The sequence below is a fragment of the Alternaria viburni genome (assembly GCF_023758015.1).
Source record: "Alternaria viburni strain BMP 2772 chromosome Unknown scaffold_13, whole genome shotgun sequence".
Taxonomy (NCBI): domain Eukaryota; kingdom Fungi; phylum Ascomycota; class Dothideomycetes; order Pleosporales; family Pleosporaceae; genus Alternaria; species Alternaria viburni.
In genome coordinates, this window is record NW_026055782.1 from 833,596 (window position 1) to 848,301 (window position 14,706).

The following is a 14,706-nucleotide window of genomic DNA, read 5'->3' on the forward strand; positions in this document are numbered from 1 at the left end:
GAGTCACTTACACTGCATAGATTGCTTCCATTACTTATAGCAATCGCATACTGGACTCATTCGCACATTCATCCTGAACCGAAGGATTCAACTGAATACCCATAGGGATACCTACGTTGGTCAGTTTGCGACAAAGGCTGAGGCCATGCCAATATGAAAGGAGTATCAGCTGCCATCAGGCGCTCTACTGCCACCCAATCGTGACAATGAATGGTTCTAGCGTGTCTCTCGATTGAAGTATGCAAATTGGTGGACAATGGCTGAGTCATGTATTCATGACTTGAGCCGCGCCTCAAGCTTTTGAAACAAAGGGCGTTTAATCTAAACCCCTGTTGTGGCGGTTTGAGTGGTTTTGAGGCCATTTTGTTAACGCGATGTCTTGCATTGTTCAATATGTCGTGCCGCTTTGGATCATTTCTTCTTGCTCCAGATGTTGTTTTTGTTAAGACCCGTAGATGAAGTGGTAGTGGATGACGACCGTTGATGGTCGAGGTCTCTGTGCCTTTTGAGCGCGGCACACCGCTGTCCGTGCCACAGGTTCCATGAACCGAGTTTGTGTGGCTTCAGGCCGCGAGCGTCGGACACTGTACTCGTATGGTCGTCGCGTATCGCGGTTGATGAAGCATGGGTAATTGTGCGACCAGCGACACAAGGTCTGGCGGCGGCAGCACTATGCCTATTTAGGAACACCCGAAGACGTCACCACGCGTCAGTTTCGCGAAGTATCACAAACCGTTCTCAACTCTCGTCAGCGATCACACCTCTGAGTTCATAGACACGTTCGTCTTTTCCTACAAGCCTACGATGAAATACCGAGTCGGCTCTTGAATTTACCCCACACACCTCATGTGGGGCAACAGCTACCCCGAGACCGCCCCGCATCGGTCACGTACCGGTCGGAACTATGCCGCCCGCAAGTACAGCATGGCAAACTTCATATCTTTGCGACAATCTCTAGTCTGAGAGAAGAAGCCACTGATACCCTAAGATCTACTATCAACACACCGCAACCATGGATCCAGCACAATTCGGCTACAGCACCATCCCCCTCAACCACGCGCCATACGGCCCAATCGTTCCATCTGCCCTAGAAGGATCCAATGCCGGAAAGGTAGCTTTGGTAACAGGAGCCGGACAAGGCATTGGTGCCGCCATCGCAGAATCGCTAGCGAGATCAGGGGCTCACATAGCCATCCTCGACCTAAACACCGACAACCTCACACAAACCAAGAAGACATGTTCAGCGTCAGGAGGAAAGGTCGAGGCATATGGCTGCGATGTCACGGATATGGAGCGCGTCAAGGAGGTCTTTGCGCAAGTGGAGAAAGACTTAGGACCGATTGATATACTGGTGAACAACGCGGGGATATTCACCCAGCGACCGTTCATTATGGGTAACTTTGACACGTTTTGGAAACAGATCGAGGTCAACTTCAAAGCTGTAAGCTCGTCTTTCCGTATGCCGATATATCATCACTAACGTATGTCCAGCCTCTAATGCTCATCCACGCCGTCCTTCCACAAATGCGCGACCGCGGCCACGGCTGCATTATCAACATCGCCTCTCGCTCCGGTACTGTCGACGTACCCATGACTTTGGGATACGTGACGTCAAAAGCCGCTCTGATGCGTGCCACACACACACTACAATTGGAGATGGAACTAGATGGGCTGGACCCAGCGATTCATATGTATGCGCTGCATCCAGGTGGAGTGAGAGGTAACATGGGCGGAGGTAAATACTCCTCGTTGGCACACGACGCCGAAAAGCATGCTAACGCAATGTAGCTGGCGCGCCAGATGATGTGAAGCAGAAGTACGGTGACCTCACGGACGAAGAGTTCTTCAAAGACCTTTTCAAGGACGGACCGTCGCTTTGCGGGCAGACCTGTGCTTGGCTGGCTAGTGGAAAGGGGAAGGAGTTGAGGGGACTGTTCCTAGGTAAGAAGCTCGTGCTTCGAAGATCGAAAAATTGAGGCTGACAACATGCAGATTGCCGGCAAGATGTGACGAAGCTCTTGGACATCGGACGAGAAACACTGCTGAAGGAGAACCGGAATAGGCTGACTGTCAATTTCATCGATGGATACTGCAATGAGCCATGATGGTGGGAACTGATAGCCAATGTTTATTCTAGAGGGCCAACAGCCAGTACAATACAAGATAATAAGAGAACTACTGAAGAACAGGAAGGAAGACTACACATTCCACCCACTTTCCTCCCGTCCACTCGTCTCATCCCCTTCCGTGACATCTAGGCGACGACAACCATGACAATTGGTGGGATACACCTAGTAGACAGGCATCTTGAACGCATCAAAAGTGTACGTCCAGCTCTCAATGGACGCCTTATCCTCCACACACTCGAAGTCAGAGCTATTCCCAGACCAAAGTGGTCGTGCAGGCCACTGGCAAAGCTGTTGCACCTCGCCAGCGTTGTCACCCGCTGACACTGTCGCGTTCAAACGGCTGGGCTTAACCCCATTCTCAACCCAATCAATGATCGTAGCCATGTTGTCCTGCGGGCAAGGGCCAGGCTGGAGCTTATTGGCACCGCAGTGCGCCGCGCCGGGTACGAGGTAGAATTGGTACCAGTCAGCCATAGCTTCCTGGGCTTCGGCATCAGTCATGTTGGGGTACATGATCGAGCGGACGGACTGCCAGTAATGCACGGAGGACGCGGCGGGGATGGACGGGTCGGATTCACCGTGGTAATGGATCATCTTTGCGCCGGAGGATTGAAACGGAGTGAGATCGGGCAGAGTGGTTTGCAGGCTGTCGAGGTAGCGGATCATGCCGATGTTCATCCATTCCACGAGGGTGTCGTAGGTGACATTGTCGAGGTTGGCAAGGTTGTCCAGGTCGAGCAGTTGGATGAACTTGGTAACGTACTCGCCACCAGTGGAAGGGATGCTGAGCTCCCACTTTCCGGTCGCGTTGTTGTACGTCGGGTCGGCATCACTGAGCTCGGAGCCGATCTGCCAGGAGAGGTATGCGCGCTCGCCCTTGGAGTTGTGTAGACCGTCGTAGACGCCCTGGGCTACCGCGATGTCGTCGGTAGTGATGGTGCCGTTCTGTTCGGGTTGAGCGCTGGTTTGGCCGCCTGGCATCTGGCGCTTGTTGAGACTGCGCTTGCTGAAGCCGAAGCCGAGAGAGGTGCTGGTCTGCGCTGCGCAGTAGTAGCTTTCGCCGATCAAGGAGCTGAGGTTGAAGTTGAGTTTGCAAAGGTCGGTGCGAGAAATGACACCTGGATTGACTTATGTTAGTGCATTACCAGATGGCCGGAGATATTGTACTTACCATCAGTACGTCCATCCAGAGGATCACAGGCGGCGATAGTGGCGTTGACTATCTTAGCTAAAGCGCATGGTGGAGGGTAGTAGTCATTGATAACGTTGATGGTAGCAGGGTAGACATGAAGCACCTGCTGCTGCGCAAAGCGGAAAGCAGGCGCACCAGCTACGACGCCGTCATACTCCTCGCCCCAGCGCTGGACCTGGCTCATAGCCTCGCGGCCACCATCAGAGCAGCCCTCGAAATAGGTGTATACCTTGGTGTCGTTCAGACCATAGAAAGCCTGTGTGAGCGGCTTGCCAATCTTCGTCATCTCCCCGAGCGCGGTGTAGGCAAAGGCGTAGGTAGCATCCCAGTTGATAGTTCCGTTGCCATACAGCACTGCTTCATCATAGCTCTGGTCGAAAGCGTCGTAGCCTGCTGATGTTGCTCCAGAAGCTGCGTCGTATGGCAAACCTCCGGTGGCAACGCTCTGGAGAGAGAAACCTCCACCACCAGCAAGGTAGAAGCGATTCGCGAAGCTCGTAGGATCAGGGAAGGCGAATCTGAGAGGAATCGCGTCTCCCTTTCCAGTATGGGTGTAGCTGACAGTGACGTTGCAGTAGGAGTAGGTAGCACCATCAGTTGTCGAAACTCCCATGCCGCTGCTTTCAAGGGTAGCATTGTAGAGCGCACTGGCAGTCACGGTGCCAGGCAGCAATTCGATTCCGAGAATAGTGCCGTTAGAAGGAAGAGAGGCTTGCACGTTCGATACTGTGCAAAGCTCAGCTAACGAGGCTGCATTGGCGGCCACTGCCATGGCGGCAGCCGTTGCGCAGGACGAGTGTCGCATGATGGATGTATAACCGAGAAGAACGTAGGAACAAAGCGAAGGTAGAAGATAGGGAAGCTGTATTAGCGAGGTGGTGTTCGAGATAACTGTCGCGGTGTCTCCAGCATTATATACTCCTTACCAGTCCTGACTCGGGCTTTTGACTCCGCCATCGCAGTCGCAGTAAGGAAACCCAATCTGTGGCCGTAGACTTTTTCCATACTCGCAATGACCCCCCGGTAATCTCTTAGTTGACTGTCACAAGATCTGTGGAACCATTCTTGTCCTTGCGTGCCCTACCAGAGGTCTTGCCGGCGATGTCTGGCACTGTAATGACGGCAACTTCCGCCTTGCGCAGCATTGCAATACGTGTTTAGTGATGCAAAAAATGAAGAAACATAGTGCGGCGGCTTGATCAATCGTTGCGCCGCGTCACTCGCAGGCTGTCTGCTGGTCGTAGACGTGAGCTGAAGACGCGTTCTCGGTTAGCGTGGATGTGGCCCAAGCTTGGAAGAGCCTTCTTCCAGACAAGCCTCGCCGCACACGCTTTCGAAGGCTTTTGCTGTGCAAGGCTTGCAGCCAAGTTTTCACGCGGATGAAAGATCAAGCGGCTGTACAGACATGAGGCCGCGTATTATCGCGGCGAAGTCTCGGGATTGAGCGATGGAGTGGGCAGTTCGCCCGAGGTGATGGATCAATCTTTATCATGACATTATCTGATTGTTTGCAAGTACGTTGCTATATGCAGAGTGGGCGTCACTCGGCGCGTATATGTGGAATCTACGCTTCGGATCACACTGTCTCTTTTATCTCAACATGCTCCGTGCTGAGCCCCTTCTCAAACTTCTCCTCTTCATGCGCCGCAAACTTCTCCTCTTCATGCGCCGCAAACTTCTCCTCTTCATGCGCCGCAATCCTGGCATCAGCTTCGATGAATTCGGCTGGGCGATGTAGCTGTATAGCGAGCTTATTACGATGGATCAAGATACCGGGTTGCGTTTCAAAGAAGCGATCGATATCTTCAAGCGTCCGGTTCGCCGTCTCTGGGTAGAGGAAGTACGTGATCGGGATGAAGGAGAAGCAGATAACTGCCCAGATGATCCAGAACTTGTAGCCTAGGTTCTGGATACCGGGAAGGGTTGCTTGCACAACACCATAGTTGCAGATCCAGTTGGTCGCCATCGCGAGGGAAGCGCCTTTGGTTCTCATCTCAAGCGCGTTGATCTCGGTCGGGTACAGCCAAGGCACACCCAACACGCCCATGCCAAAGCTGGCGAAGAATACGAAGAAGAACGCAACAGCGACGATACCCAGCTTGTACGAATCGCCACCTTTCTCGGTCTGACCCTGCGATGCTGCGATGACGATCCAACAAATCGAGCATGCTGCAGCCGAGACCATCATGACCTTGCGACGCCCGTATCGCTCAATGACGAAGTATGCCAAGCAAGCAAAGATGAGATAGTCGACAGACCCGGCAGCGGCGAGGATACGCGATAGTAGCTCGGATATTCCCAAGGCGTTGATAAAGATATAAGACATGTAGTAACTCGTAACGTTGATCCCGGAGATCTGGTTCATGGCCTGCATCCATGCGCCCAGGAGCATGCGTCGCAGTACACCGCTTGGTCCTTTACCGGTAAGAAGCTGCGTCCATGTGTATGTGTTCATTTGCTCGCGGTCGAGAATGTCCTTGATGATGTTGTACTGCGTGATAACCGAGGGTGATTCTGGGGTCGCTCCATGGCCTTCGAGCGCAGCAAGAACTTCTAAAGCTTCGTCGATCTTGCCTTTGCGGATCAGCAACCGAGGCGAGTCTGGTAGGAACGGGCACATGGCGTAGATGCACAGGGTGAAGAAGAGTTGGAATGCGAGCGGAAAACGCCATGCGATATCGCGCGGTGCGAACGAAAAGCCGAGAGTAAGCCAGTTCGAGATGCTGAAGCCGGTGATGCAGTTCGCTGTTGACGAATTAGCCAAGATGTCACGATGTATGTTGTAAATGCCGTACCCATTTGGATGATAACGAGCTTTCCCCGACTATTCATCTTACTGGTCTCAGCCTGCCAGACTCCAGCCGTTGCCGTGTTCATGCCAGTACCAAGCCCCGCCACGATGCGCCCAACCATCATGCTCGCTACAGTCCAACTACATGTCTGGATGATTGCGCCGATACCGATGATCGTCGAACCGAGAAGAATCTGCCTTGGGCGTCCGAGAATGTCGCCAGTCCATATGGTACTCATCGCTCCGATGAAGCAGCCGATGTTGTAGATGGACGTCATCACACCTTGCATGTTGGCAGACGGGTAGCCAAAGGTGTGGAGGAAGTTCTCTGAGATGATGACATTGCCGAAAACACCTTGATCGTAACCGTAGAAGCTAATGAGTGTCAGATAACCGCGTTGCAAGATGTCTTGATCGTAGCTTACACGAGTACCGTACTGGCAGCGATGGAAATCCACACTGTCAGCCGCTCCCCAGAGCCTCCAAGATATTTGCGTGCCATGGTCGCGTACTCCCTGTTCAGCTACCGATGTCACGAAGTCCGTGATGGTGGATGCAGAGTAGGAGATGTCGTGGAAGAAGGAAGTACCCCAAATCAAGAGATGTCAATAGCCGGTCCAATGCGCTGGGCCTGTACCAAACTTTGTCATCTGCAACGGGGTCGCAGCGACGATCAACTCTTTATACCGGGCATGAGCCCTGGCTCGGGATTTTCTCCGCTTATCATTATCCTCGTCATGCGAAGCTTGTCAAGCCTCACAAGCCTCTGGTCGTCTCCAGATCCACTGAACTTCCCCAGACTCTGATCACATACCCGATACCCCATAGGCCAAGGCCCACTCGGTCCACACTGGAGCTCTTTTACTGGCGATAGCGGCGTTTTAGCCGAGTAAGGAGGCAATGAGTGATCAAAGCGCAAGGGTAGACAGGCGAATGCAGCGATGTTGAGGTTGCGCGTATGGAAACGATGCATCGCGGAATACTATTTCAGGGAAGGCGGAAAGATGCGTCGGCTGATGAACACGGAAGGTGAAGCGAGCGCGGGGTAGCGAGGAAGGTGCGCCGAGTGTGGGGAAAATGGATGCTGAGGTCCAACGCCACAACACGAAAGCCACAAAAACCTTAACATTCTTGTACGAGCCTCTGAAACAAAGCTGGCAATACAGCCGGTATATCATGCCCAAGTTCTTCCCGGGCATTCAACCACGCGAGTGCCGAATGAGGGAGGTAGCCTCGGGAACTCCCCGCAGTACTCCTCTCCTCCAATCTATCCAACGGAAGAAATAGACTAAACTTGAAGTCGCGCATCATAGTCCCCTGATCTGCGCATCATATCAAACATGTCGAGCGCAAGGTCTTCCACTTCGAGGAGTACTTCCGGCATACGAGAGGTATACGCACGAACTCATTCCTTCCACCGGTAAAAGGTCGCTCGCGGCTTCTTCGTGTTGATGCTGAACTCAAAATGCGGAAGTATAAAGAGACGGGATATTCGTATGGATGGATGGGAAGCACATCGACCAGGAAATACGCACCATGATCTTAACCAACTCTGTTCTTCTGACCCTCGCTGGAGCGACCCATGTCGCGTCGCAGTCGTTTCAACTGACGCCTGTCATGGGTTGGAACTCATACAATCAGATGTCATGTAGCCCCAACACCCAGAAGATAACCACGACCATCAACTCGCTCGCGAGTCGCGGATTTGTCGACGCTGGCTACAAGTTCTTCCAGATCGATTGCGGATGGGCTTCAAGAGATGGACAACGGAACGCTACTAGCGGCGCACTGAAGGTGGACCTAAAAGCATTCCCAGGTGGTCTGAAGCCTTTAAGCGACCTTGCAAGGTCAAAGGGCATGAAATGGACAATGTACTCGGATGCTGGTGTGAGAATGTGCGACCCAGAGGCGCCAAGCCCTGTCTTGGGCTCATTAGGTCATGAAGCTGCGGACGCGGATTTCTTCAAGACGCTGAACACTGAATACGTCAAGTGTATGTCCGAAGGAACGTGGTCGCGCACTGTGATCATCAAGCTGACAGCCTTCCAGATGACAACTGCTATGCCGACGGGCCTGCAGCTAGCCAGAATGCTCCCAAGAACGCCAGAACCGATTTCGTCACCCGGTTCGGTGTTATGTGGAAGGAACTGCAACGAGTTGGCATCCCAGGGATGTTGATCTGTCAATGGGGCGTTCCTTTCACAACCTCAACTGGTCTACAGGGACCTGCCCAGTGGACGAAGCCCATCTCGACTTCCTTCCGACTTTCAGACGACATTACTTCGGGTTGGGCCTCCATGTTCCGCATCTACAACCAAGCTGTGCACATCGCCAAATCAGGTCTAGTCGCCCCGGGGCACATTGCCGATGCTGATCTACTGATGGTCGGCAACTCTGGCATGACATTCGACGAGCAAGCTACGCACTTTGCCGCGTGGGCTATGCTGAAGTCCGCGCTCATGGTCTCAACCGACGTAGCGGCTCTGTCGAACGAACTCGTCGCTGTTCTGCAAAACAAAGACCTGATTGCGATCAACCAGGACTCCGCTGTCAAGCCGGTCACTCTCCGTCAGCGTTGGAGCGGAGACCGCGACCTTTGGGCTGGCGACCTCGCCAATGGAGACATGGCCGTCTTGGTCGTGGACCTCAGCAACACTGCGCGTACGCTGAGCCTGCAGCTCTCCGAACTCGACATCGCATCGGCATCGATCAAGGACCTCTGGACGGGTAAGACTGTTAGCGAAGCTTCCCTCTCCAAGCAAGTCAAAGCGCACGGATCTCTCGCCATCCGCCTCTCCAACATCCGCCGCTCGACAGCGGCCAAACCCACATACAAGTATGTCTCCGCATCAACCGGCTCCCTTTCCTCGGGCGCATCTACCCAGTCCTGCTCCGGCTGCACCTCTTCAAACAAAGTCGGCAACCTGGGCGGTTCGTCGAACGGTCGCGTAACCCTCTCCAACATTCGCACCTCCAAAGCGACACAAACAGTGTACTTTGACTACATCAACGGTCAGGTCGACTACATGGGCGGCAGCAACGAGCGCGTCGCATCGATCAGCGTGAACGGGGGTGCAGCAAAGACCGTCAGCTTCCCTCTGAGCGGATACAACTGGGACAAAGATGTATACAAGAACTATGGCGTCGAGTTGTCGGGCTTTAGCACCACAGGTACCAACACCATCACGATCTCTGGTGTTGGAAGTGCGTACGCGCCGGATATCGACAGGATTGGTGTGATCGCGTAGTGCACGGCCGGCCTCAATTCGGCGCATTACTGCCTTTCCAGCCACGCTTTATTAGCCGGCTCAGCCACCTTTCTAGCGGTCTGAGCATCTCCTTTGCGACGTACTACGGATGTTTATGAAGCACAATGAATGAACAACACTATATTTTCGGTCCGACGCCAAACCTCCGGCTGGGTATCATGTGAATACGCACACAATTTCTCTTCTGTGAGCGTTCTGTCAGCCAAGTCCAGCGCATCATCGCGATAAATTTCTCCGTGTCGTCGCATGTGCCAAATCTTACGATGATTGATGCGATATCTGCGTATTCGGTGTTTCTCGCATTTAGGCTTGCCTCGTAAAATGACTGACCGCGTTTCCAACGCAGCGCAGCATAGCACAGTGCACCTGACGTATGCGCCTCTCTTAGCAATACAGCGCATGAGCGAATATTAGATATCTCGGCCCTACAATACGCAGGTACAATGATGAACACATAAAGATCTTCACATCCTCTGTTTTCTGCTTCACCACCCCAGATCCACTGTCGCGCATCACCACTTCAAACCTCATTCTCCAACCTCAACAAGCACCCCAAGATGCAGCTCCAATACCTCCTCCCTGCCGCGTTCTTCGCCGCCTCGACTCTAGCCGCAAAGTTCAACGGCTTCTCCGACATCGCCTGCCAACAATACGACGGCACCTACATCCCCATGACCGCAACCCAACTCCAAGACATCGTCGTCAAGAACTGGGCAACCACGCAAGAAATCCCCGAAGCATCGCGCTCCTTCACTGCGCCTGATGACAGGAAGCTCTGCCCTTCGAACTCGGATGATACGTACAAATGGGTGAGTACTATGATCATATAGTTTGGTATGGTGAAGCGTTGCTGATTGGTCTTCTTTTGTGATGTAGGTGTCGATCCCGCAGTGGGGGCAGGGAAGCAAGTGGCCCGCTGGTAATGGTGGTGCGCTGGCGGTGGTTTACTACAAGGAGACTGATACGTACAATGTGTGCCGTTATCTTGCTGCTGCTCAAGCGGATGGGTATAAGGGTGCATGCAAATAGGTTGTTAATGGAATAAATGCAGTGTTGGCAGGAAGAGTAGCATTAGCTATAGAATGTACTCTAGAATCGATGGTCCAGACGCGAATGAACTTGTTCCCTGGCTCTTATCACTACCTTTCTTTGTCGCGTGCGATACTACTCTGGCTGAAGGATGTGAGAGTCGGAGAGGCATACGAGAAAGGTGTATGATGGGTTGTACAGCTAGCTCTAGTAGACTAGACAACGGTGTGACTACGTCATGGGTATGTTGCGGATGACTTTGGATGGAGTTACAACAGGCGAGAACTTTGTTCCTCATCTCGAGTGTGGTCAATCAAACACGACTCGCTGTGGCTACTAAGCTTTCGCAGTAGTAGGCAATATCCATTGGTCTATATGACGAAGGGTATGTAATTCTGGCCAGTTAATCCAGATGGAGAGTACTGGAAGGTTTCCGACCCATCTGAGGACACCCACTTCCATGGGTGAGTTCCACATAGTAGCTGCTGAAGCTCGTACGCTGCGAAGAAGGCTGGGACTCCTCCGGCCGGCAATGCTGTGCACTGGTATCCGAAGAAGCCATACCACTCGTCGTAAAACTGTTGTGGCGACCAGGCCTTCCTAACCGAGATCTCTTTTGCGGAAGCCCATAATACACCGGTATCTCCATCAAAATGAATGAAGGATTCATCCAGAGTGATGCGGCGAACCATGGCATGGAAAGAAGGTGGGAGATCACATGGCAGCTGGAAGCGGTCTCTCATAGCGTAGTCGTGTAAAGTTTCGTCGTCATCAGGCTCGTAGCGGACCAGTCCGCGATCGATCTCATGGTGTTGCTTCATGTAGTCGGATTCTGCCAGGGCCTCTTGCAGACTGGCAGCGTGCTTTAGTACTTCCCATAACAAAGTTGACTCGGTCTTCTGGCCTTCGATCACTACCTTGAGGGCATTGGAGTTGACTCCGTTGGCGGAGAAGGATTCAAGTTCGTCCAGAAAATCGGCAAAGGGGCGCAACATATTCTCTTTGGGGATGACAGTTTGGCTCCGTCGATGATACTTCGTTGATTCCAACCATACTGGATGCATCAGGTTGTTCCAGAACCCTACTTGTAGTTCGACACGAAGATGTGGATTTTCCAGTAGGAAAGGCGTGAGCCCCCGCACGTGCGACTCTGGATATGCCACGCCCCTCTTGTCTTCTTTGATTATGATAGTCGTACGGTGAGATATGCGATCGGTTGGTGGTAGTGCTTTCAAGAAGTTGATAGCAAGGGACGTTGCGGAAAAGTACCAGGCGACAGGCACCATTGGTTCAGAGCGCGGGTCGATCTCGCCGATAAGATCGCGACGCGACGGGTCCGCTAGATAGGACTCGAGCGTCAGATCAGACTCTGTAGGTATCAGCCACCAGTTTGGTTTCCATGCAAGGACAATGTTGTGGGACCCAGGCAGGAAGGGCGGCATCATGCCATGGCACATGTAGGGACTGGAAGATGCCCTGGCAGCTGCATCCTCGAATGCAGGATGAGAGGAGGCTAGATCGAGGGTGTATTGTATGGCGTCGCACAAAGTCGCCGACGTCTGCCATCGCCAGGTATGGTCCGAACGCGAAACCGAGTTCTGCGCGTACAAGTCTCGCCCATGCCTGATAGCGCTGTATACGGCGCGATAGTAACGAGATATGCCGGGAAACTGCGCAGCAACCCGATCTACAATGGTCGGGGTGACGCACCCGTCTTGAGCAACGTGATGTAGTATGTGCATCTTCATACGCCGTGACAGCTGTAGCAGGCGTTCGAAGCGGCCGGCTTTGGAGTCAAGATTGTTGAATTCGACGCCGTCTCGGTGCGAGCGTGCAGGAAGGAAAGTTAGAGTGTTAGCTCGCTTGGCCACACCCTTCATCTCCTCGGCTGCTTGCTTGCAACAGCGTGTCAGCGCGTTCTTATCCTGATGTTTGTTCTGGCTCTCATACCGCATCTTGTTTGAGGCATAGTCGTAGAAAAGGCCCTTCTCGTCATGCGCATAGTGTTCGTATATGTTGTCGCGCAGCTCGCGAGGTAGGCGGAAGAGAGGGGATTGCAGTTGGTCTAACATCGTGAAAAGTCTGATCTCGTTATTTCAAAGTAGTAGTGGTACGATGGTAGTAGATTGATGGTGGAAATGGAAGGACGTGATGATGGGAAGTGATGGGAAACAATGGCTTAAGTGCATTGTGGTCATCCATAGATCGGGCGCCAGGCATCAGCGGGTCACGTGCATACCCGAACTTTGGTTAAGGGCAACACCAACCTCAGATTCGCCCGGTACTACCAACGCAGTGTCGTGAAGTGGCAAGTTCTGAGATTCTCAATCAACCTTTAGTCGAAACTGCGACATTGTCTAATACAGCATACCCCCGGGGCCATGAGAGCAGCGATGAACACAACCAACGTACCTAGGTACATCAGTCTTCACGATGACTCGTGTAGGGTGGTAAGGGTTGCATAGCATACACGCTTTTCACTTGGCCAAACGAAGATACCATGCGCTGGTATCACATATGAATCTACCAGGGATGAGCAACCACTTATGATGAGTCGGATGGAGAACGGCGTGTGAGTGTGTACATTCCACGCACGTGCCATCGAGGTGCCGTGTCAGGGTGGGTCCCACCGGGAGTCATGGCCTATCCAGAACGCACACCCATCATCGAACATTCTCGCATTTCTTGTGGTCTCGGAAGCACCAGATGAGGACGTACGGCCTCTTCTTGGCCATGGTCCTTTGTCGATCATTGCCCTTTTGCTATGCGTTGCTCGGTGCTATCCCAAAATGAAGTCTCCTGCGCCAAAGCTTGGCATCGCTGCTGAGACAGCGGTGGAAGCTCCTGACCCGCCCTTATACCTGTGACGGTATAAATCAGATAGACAGACACGGATCTCTGTTGCTGGATTGACTCGCGAAAGTGAATTTGAACGTCCGCTGGAGATCATACCTACCCATTCCTCATCTTCTCCTATTTTCGAAACTTTCTCCATGCTTCTCCGCAATGACAAGTCTTACAACGGCATATCCGACCCGCTCCAGAGTCTACCGGCTACGGCATGTACCAAGCAGTATTCCGGCAACCCCTCTCCGCTCGCTCGTCTACCACGCGAATTACGCGACCAGATCTACGAGTATGCCCTAGGTGCCGACATGATGCGCATATTGAGCTTCGGCGAGACGAAGATCATAATGCTGCCAATATACGCACCGCGTCGCGTGTACTGTGATCAGGAAGACGGTCTTCCGACGTGGATGCTATCTAGCAAGATGATTCTGTCTGAAGCACTCGAAGTCTTCCACCGAACGCAGTGCTTTGAGCACATCGACCTTGCGCCATACGCCCAATGGAAACTTTCGCCCACCCGGAGGAACCCCCTGGTATTCAACCAAAATATACGTCACGTAAAACTCAACGAGCCACTCGAAGTGGTCGGAAATTCCTTTCCATTACCAAGTTCCTGGCATCCCGGATATAACGATACGTTTCTGAAGTGTCTTGCGTTATGGAATCCGCCGGAACTGGACGTACGCTGTGAGGTATTCTCTAATAATCCGGAAGGACCTCGCATGGATCCAAGCCAGGTACCAAAGTGGCACAGTAAGGTCCCTGTGCGGAACCCCGATGTACGTGATCGGTTCAAACAGCTTCGCGGACGGTGCAGAAGCATGTCAGTGGAAATCAAAGTCCCTCACGGTTTTCAGGAGAACGGAAAGCTTTTGGATAACGCACGAGCTTGGGCTGAGCCTAAGCTCGAGCACAAGAGACAATATTTCGCCGACTTATGTCAGTCGATTGAGGCATGGGCGAGGGAATTGGTTGGCGGAAGCACGCGCTTCTTACTGAAGAACGAGAATGACGGAAGGAGCAATTGGAAGAATGGAACTCCTCCGGGAAAGTACTTTAGGGCCATATGCGAGGCGCAAAGACTCGGCTAAACATGTCGCATAGGAGCACTGAACAACATTGGCAATTGGTACTGGCCTTGCAATAGTCATCAACATCAATACAGTAAATTTGAGCTCCTTCTAATAGTCTCAGTCTTTTCCACTTCATACCATTACAGACATACGCGCGTACGGCCGCATCTCTCCTGTAGTGTCTCTTACCAGATATTTCTAGCTTTGGAAGAATTTAAGCCCTGGCTCCGAATTGAACAACCTACATGCACCGCGTAGTTCTCATCGGTGGTCTCCTTGGAAGGACCGTAGAGCTAAGAATGTATAGGTATAATACGAGCAGCCGAGTCCTGTGACCCCCCTCTACCACCATCAGCGTCCACAGAAAGCGCAA

The 14,706-nt window shown here is 52.6% G+C and overlaps 7 protein-coding genes across 7 annotated transcripts; 4 read left to right on the plus strand and 3 right to left on the minus strand.

Annotated features, from left to right (window-relative positions):
* Positions 1-1,012: 1,012 nt before the first annotated feature.
* J4E79_006674 (uncharacterized protein) lies at positions 1,013-2,105 on the plus strand (the record flags this gene model as incomplete). Its single annotated transcript, XM_049355543.1, has 4 exons — positions 1,013-1,441; positions 1,492-1,735; positions 1,789-1,941; positions 1,993-2,105. The coding sequence occupies 4 exons, from the start codon at positions 1,013-1,015 to the stop codon at positions 2,103-2,105; spliced, it is 939 nt and encodes a 312-aa protein (XP_049210216.1).
* Positions 2,106-2,291: 186 nt separating this feature from the next.
* Positions 2,292-4,126, minus strand: J4E79_006675 (uncharacterized protein; the record flags this gene model as incomplete). Its single annotated transcript, XM_049355544.1, has 2 exons — positions 2,292-3,247; positions 3,301-4,126. The coding sequence occupies 2 exons, from the start codon at positions 4,124-4,126 to the stop codon at positions 2,292-2,294; spliced, it is 1,782 nt and encodes a 593-aa protein (XP_049210217.1).
* A 771-nt stretch (positions 4,127-4,897) lies between these two features.
* J4E79_006676 (uncharacterized protein) lies at positions 4,898-6,614 on the minus strand (the record flags this gene model as incomplete). The annotated part of the gene is made up of 3 exons (XM_049355545.1): positions 4,898-6,066; positions 6,117-6,487; positions 6,538-6,614. The coding sequence occupies 3 exons, from the start codon at positions 6,612-6,614 to the stop codon at positions 4,898-4,900; spliced, it is 1,617 nt and encodes a 538-aa protein (XP_049210218.1).
* Positions 6,615-7,648: 1,034 nt separating this feature from the next.
* Positions 7,649-9,360, plus strand: J4E79_006677 (uncharacterized protein; the record flags this gene model as incomplete). The annotated part of the gene is made up of 2 exons (XM_049355546.1): positions 7,649-8,105; positions 8,162-9,360. 2 exons carry the CDS (start codon positions 7,649-7,651, stop codon positions 9,358-9,360), a joined length of 1,656 nt encoding a protein of 551 aa, XP_049210219.1.
* Positions 9,361-9,938: 578 nt separating this feature from the next.
* J4E79_006678 (uncharacterized protein) lies at positions 9,939-10,235 on the plus strand (the record flags this gene model as incomplete). The annotated part of the gene is made up of 2 exons (XM_049355547.1): positions 9,939-10,190; positions 10,212-10,235. The coding sequence occupies 2 exons, from the start codon at positions 9,939-9,941 to the stop codon at positions 10,233-10,235; spliced, it is 276 nt and encodes a 91-aa protein (XP_049210220.1).
* A 546-nt stretch (positions 10,236-10,781) lies between these two features.
* On the minus strand, positions 10,782-12,482 carry J4E79_006679 (uncharacterized protein; the record flags this gene model as incomplete). Its single annotated transcript, XM_049355548.1, has 1 exon — positions 10,782-12,482. The coding sequence occupies one exon, from the start codon at positions 12,480-12,482 to the stop codon at positions 10,782-10,784; it is 1,701 nt and encodes a 566-aa protein (XP_049210221.1).
* Positions 12,483-13,403: 921 nt separating this feature from the next.
* On the plus strand, positions 13,404-14,351 carry J4E79_006680 (uncharacterized protein; the record flags this gene model as incomplete). Its single annotated transcript, XM_049355549.1, has 2 exons — positions 13,404-13,940; positions 14,118-14,351. The coding sequence occupies 2 exons, from the start codon at positions 13,404-13,406 to the stop codon at positions 14,349-14,351; spliced, it is 771 nt and encodes a 256-aa protein (XP_049210222.1).
* Between the last annotated feature and the right edge of the window lie 355 nt (positions 14,352-14,706).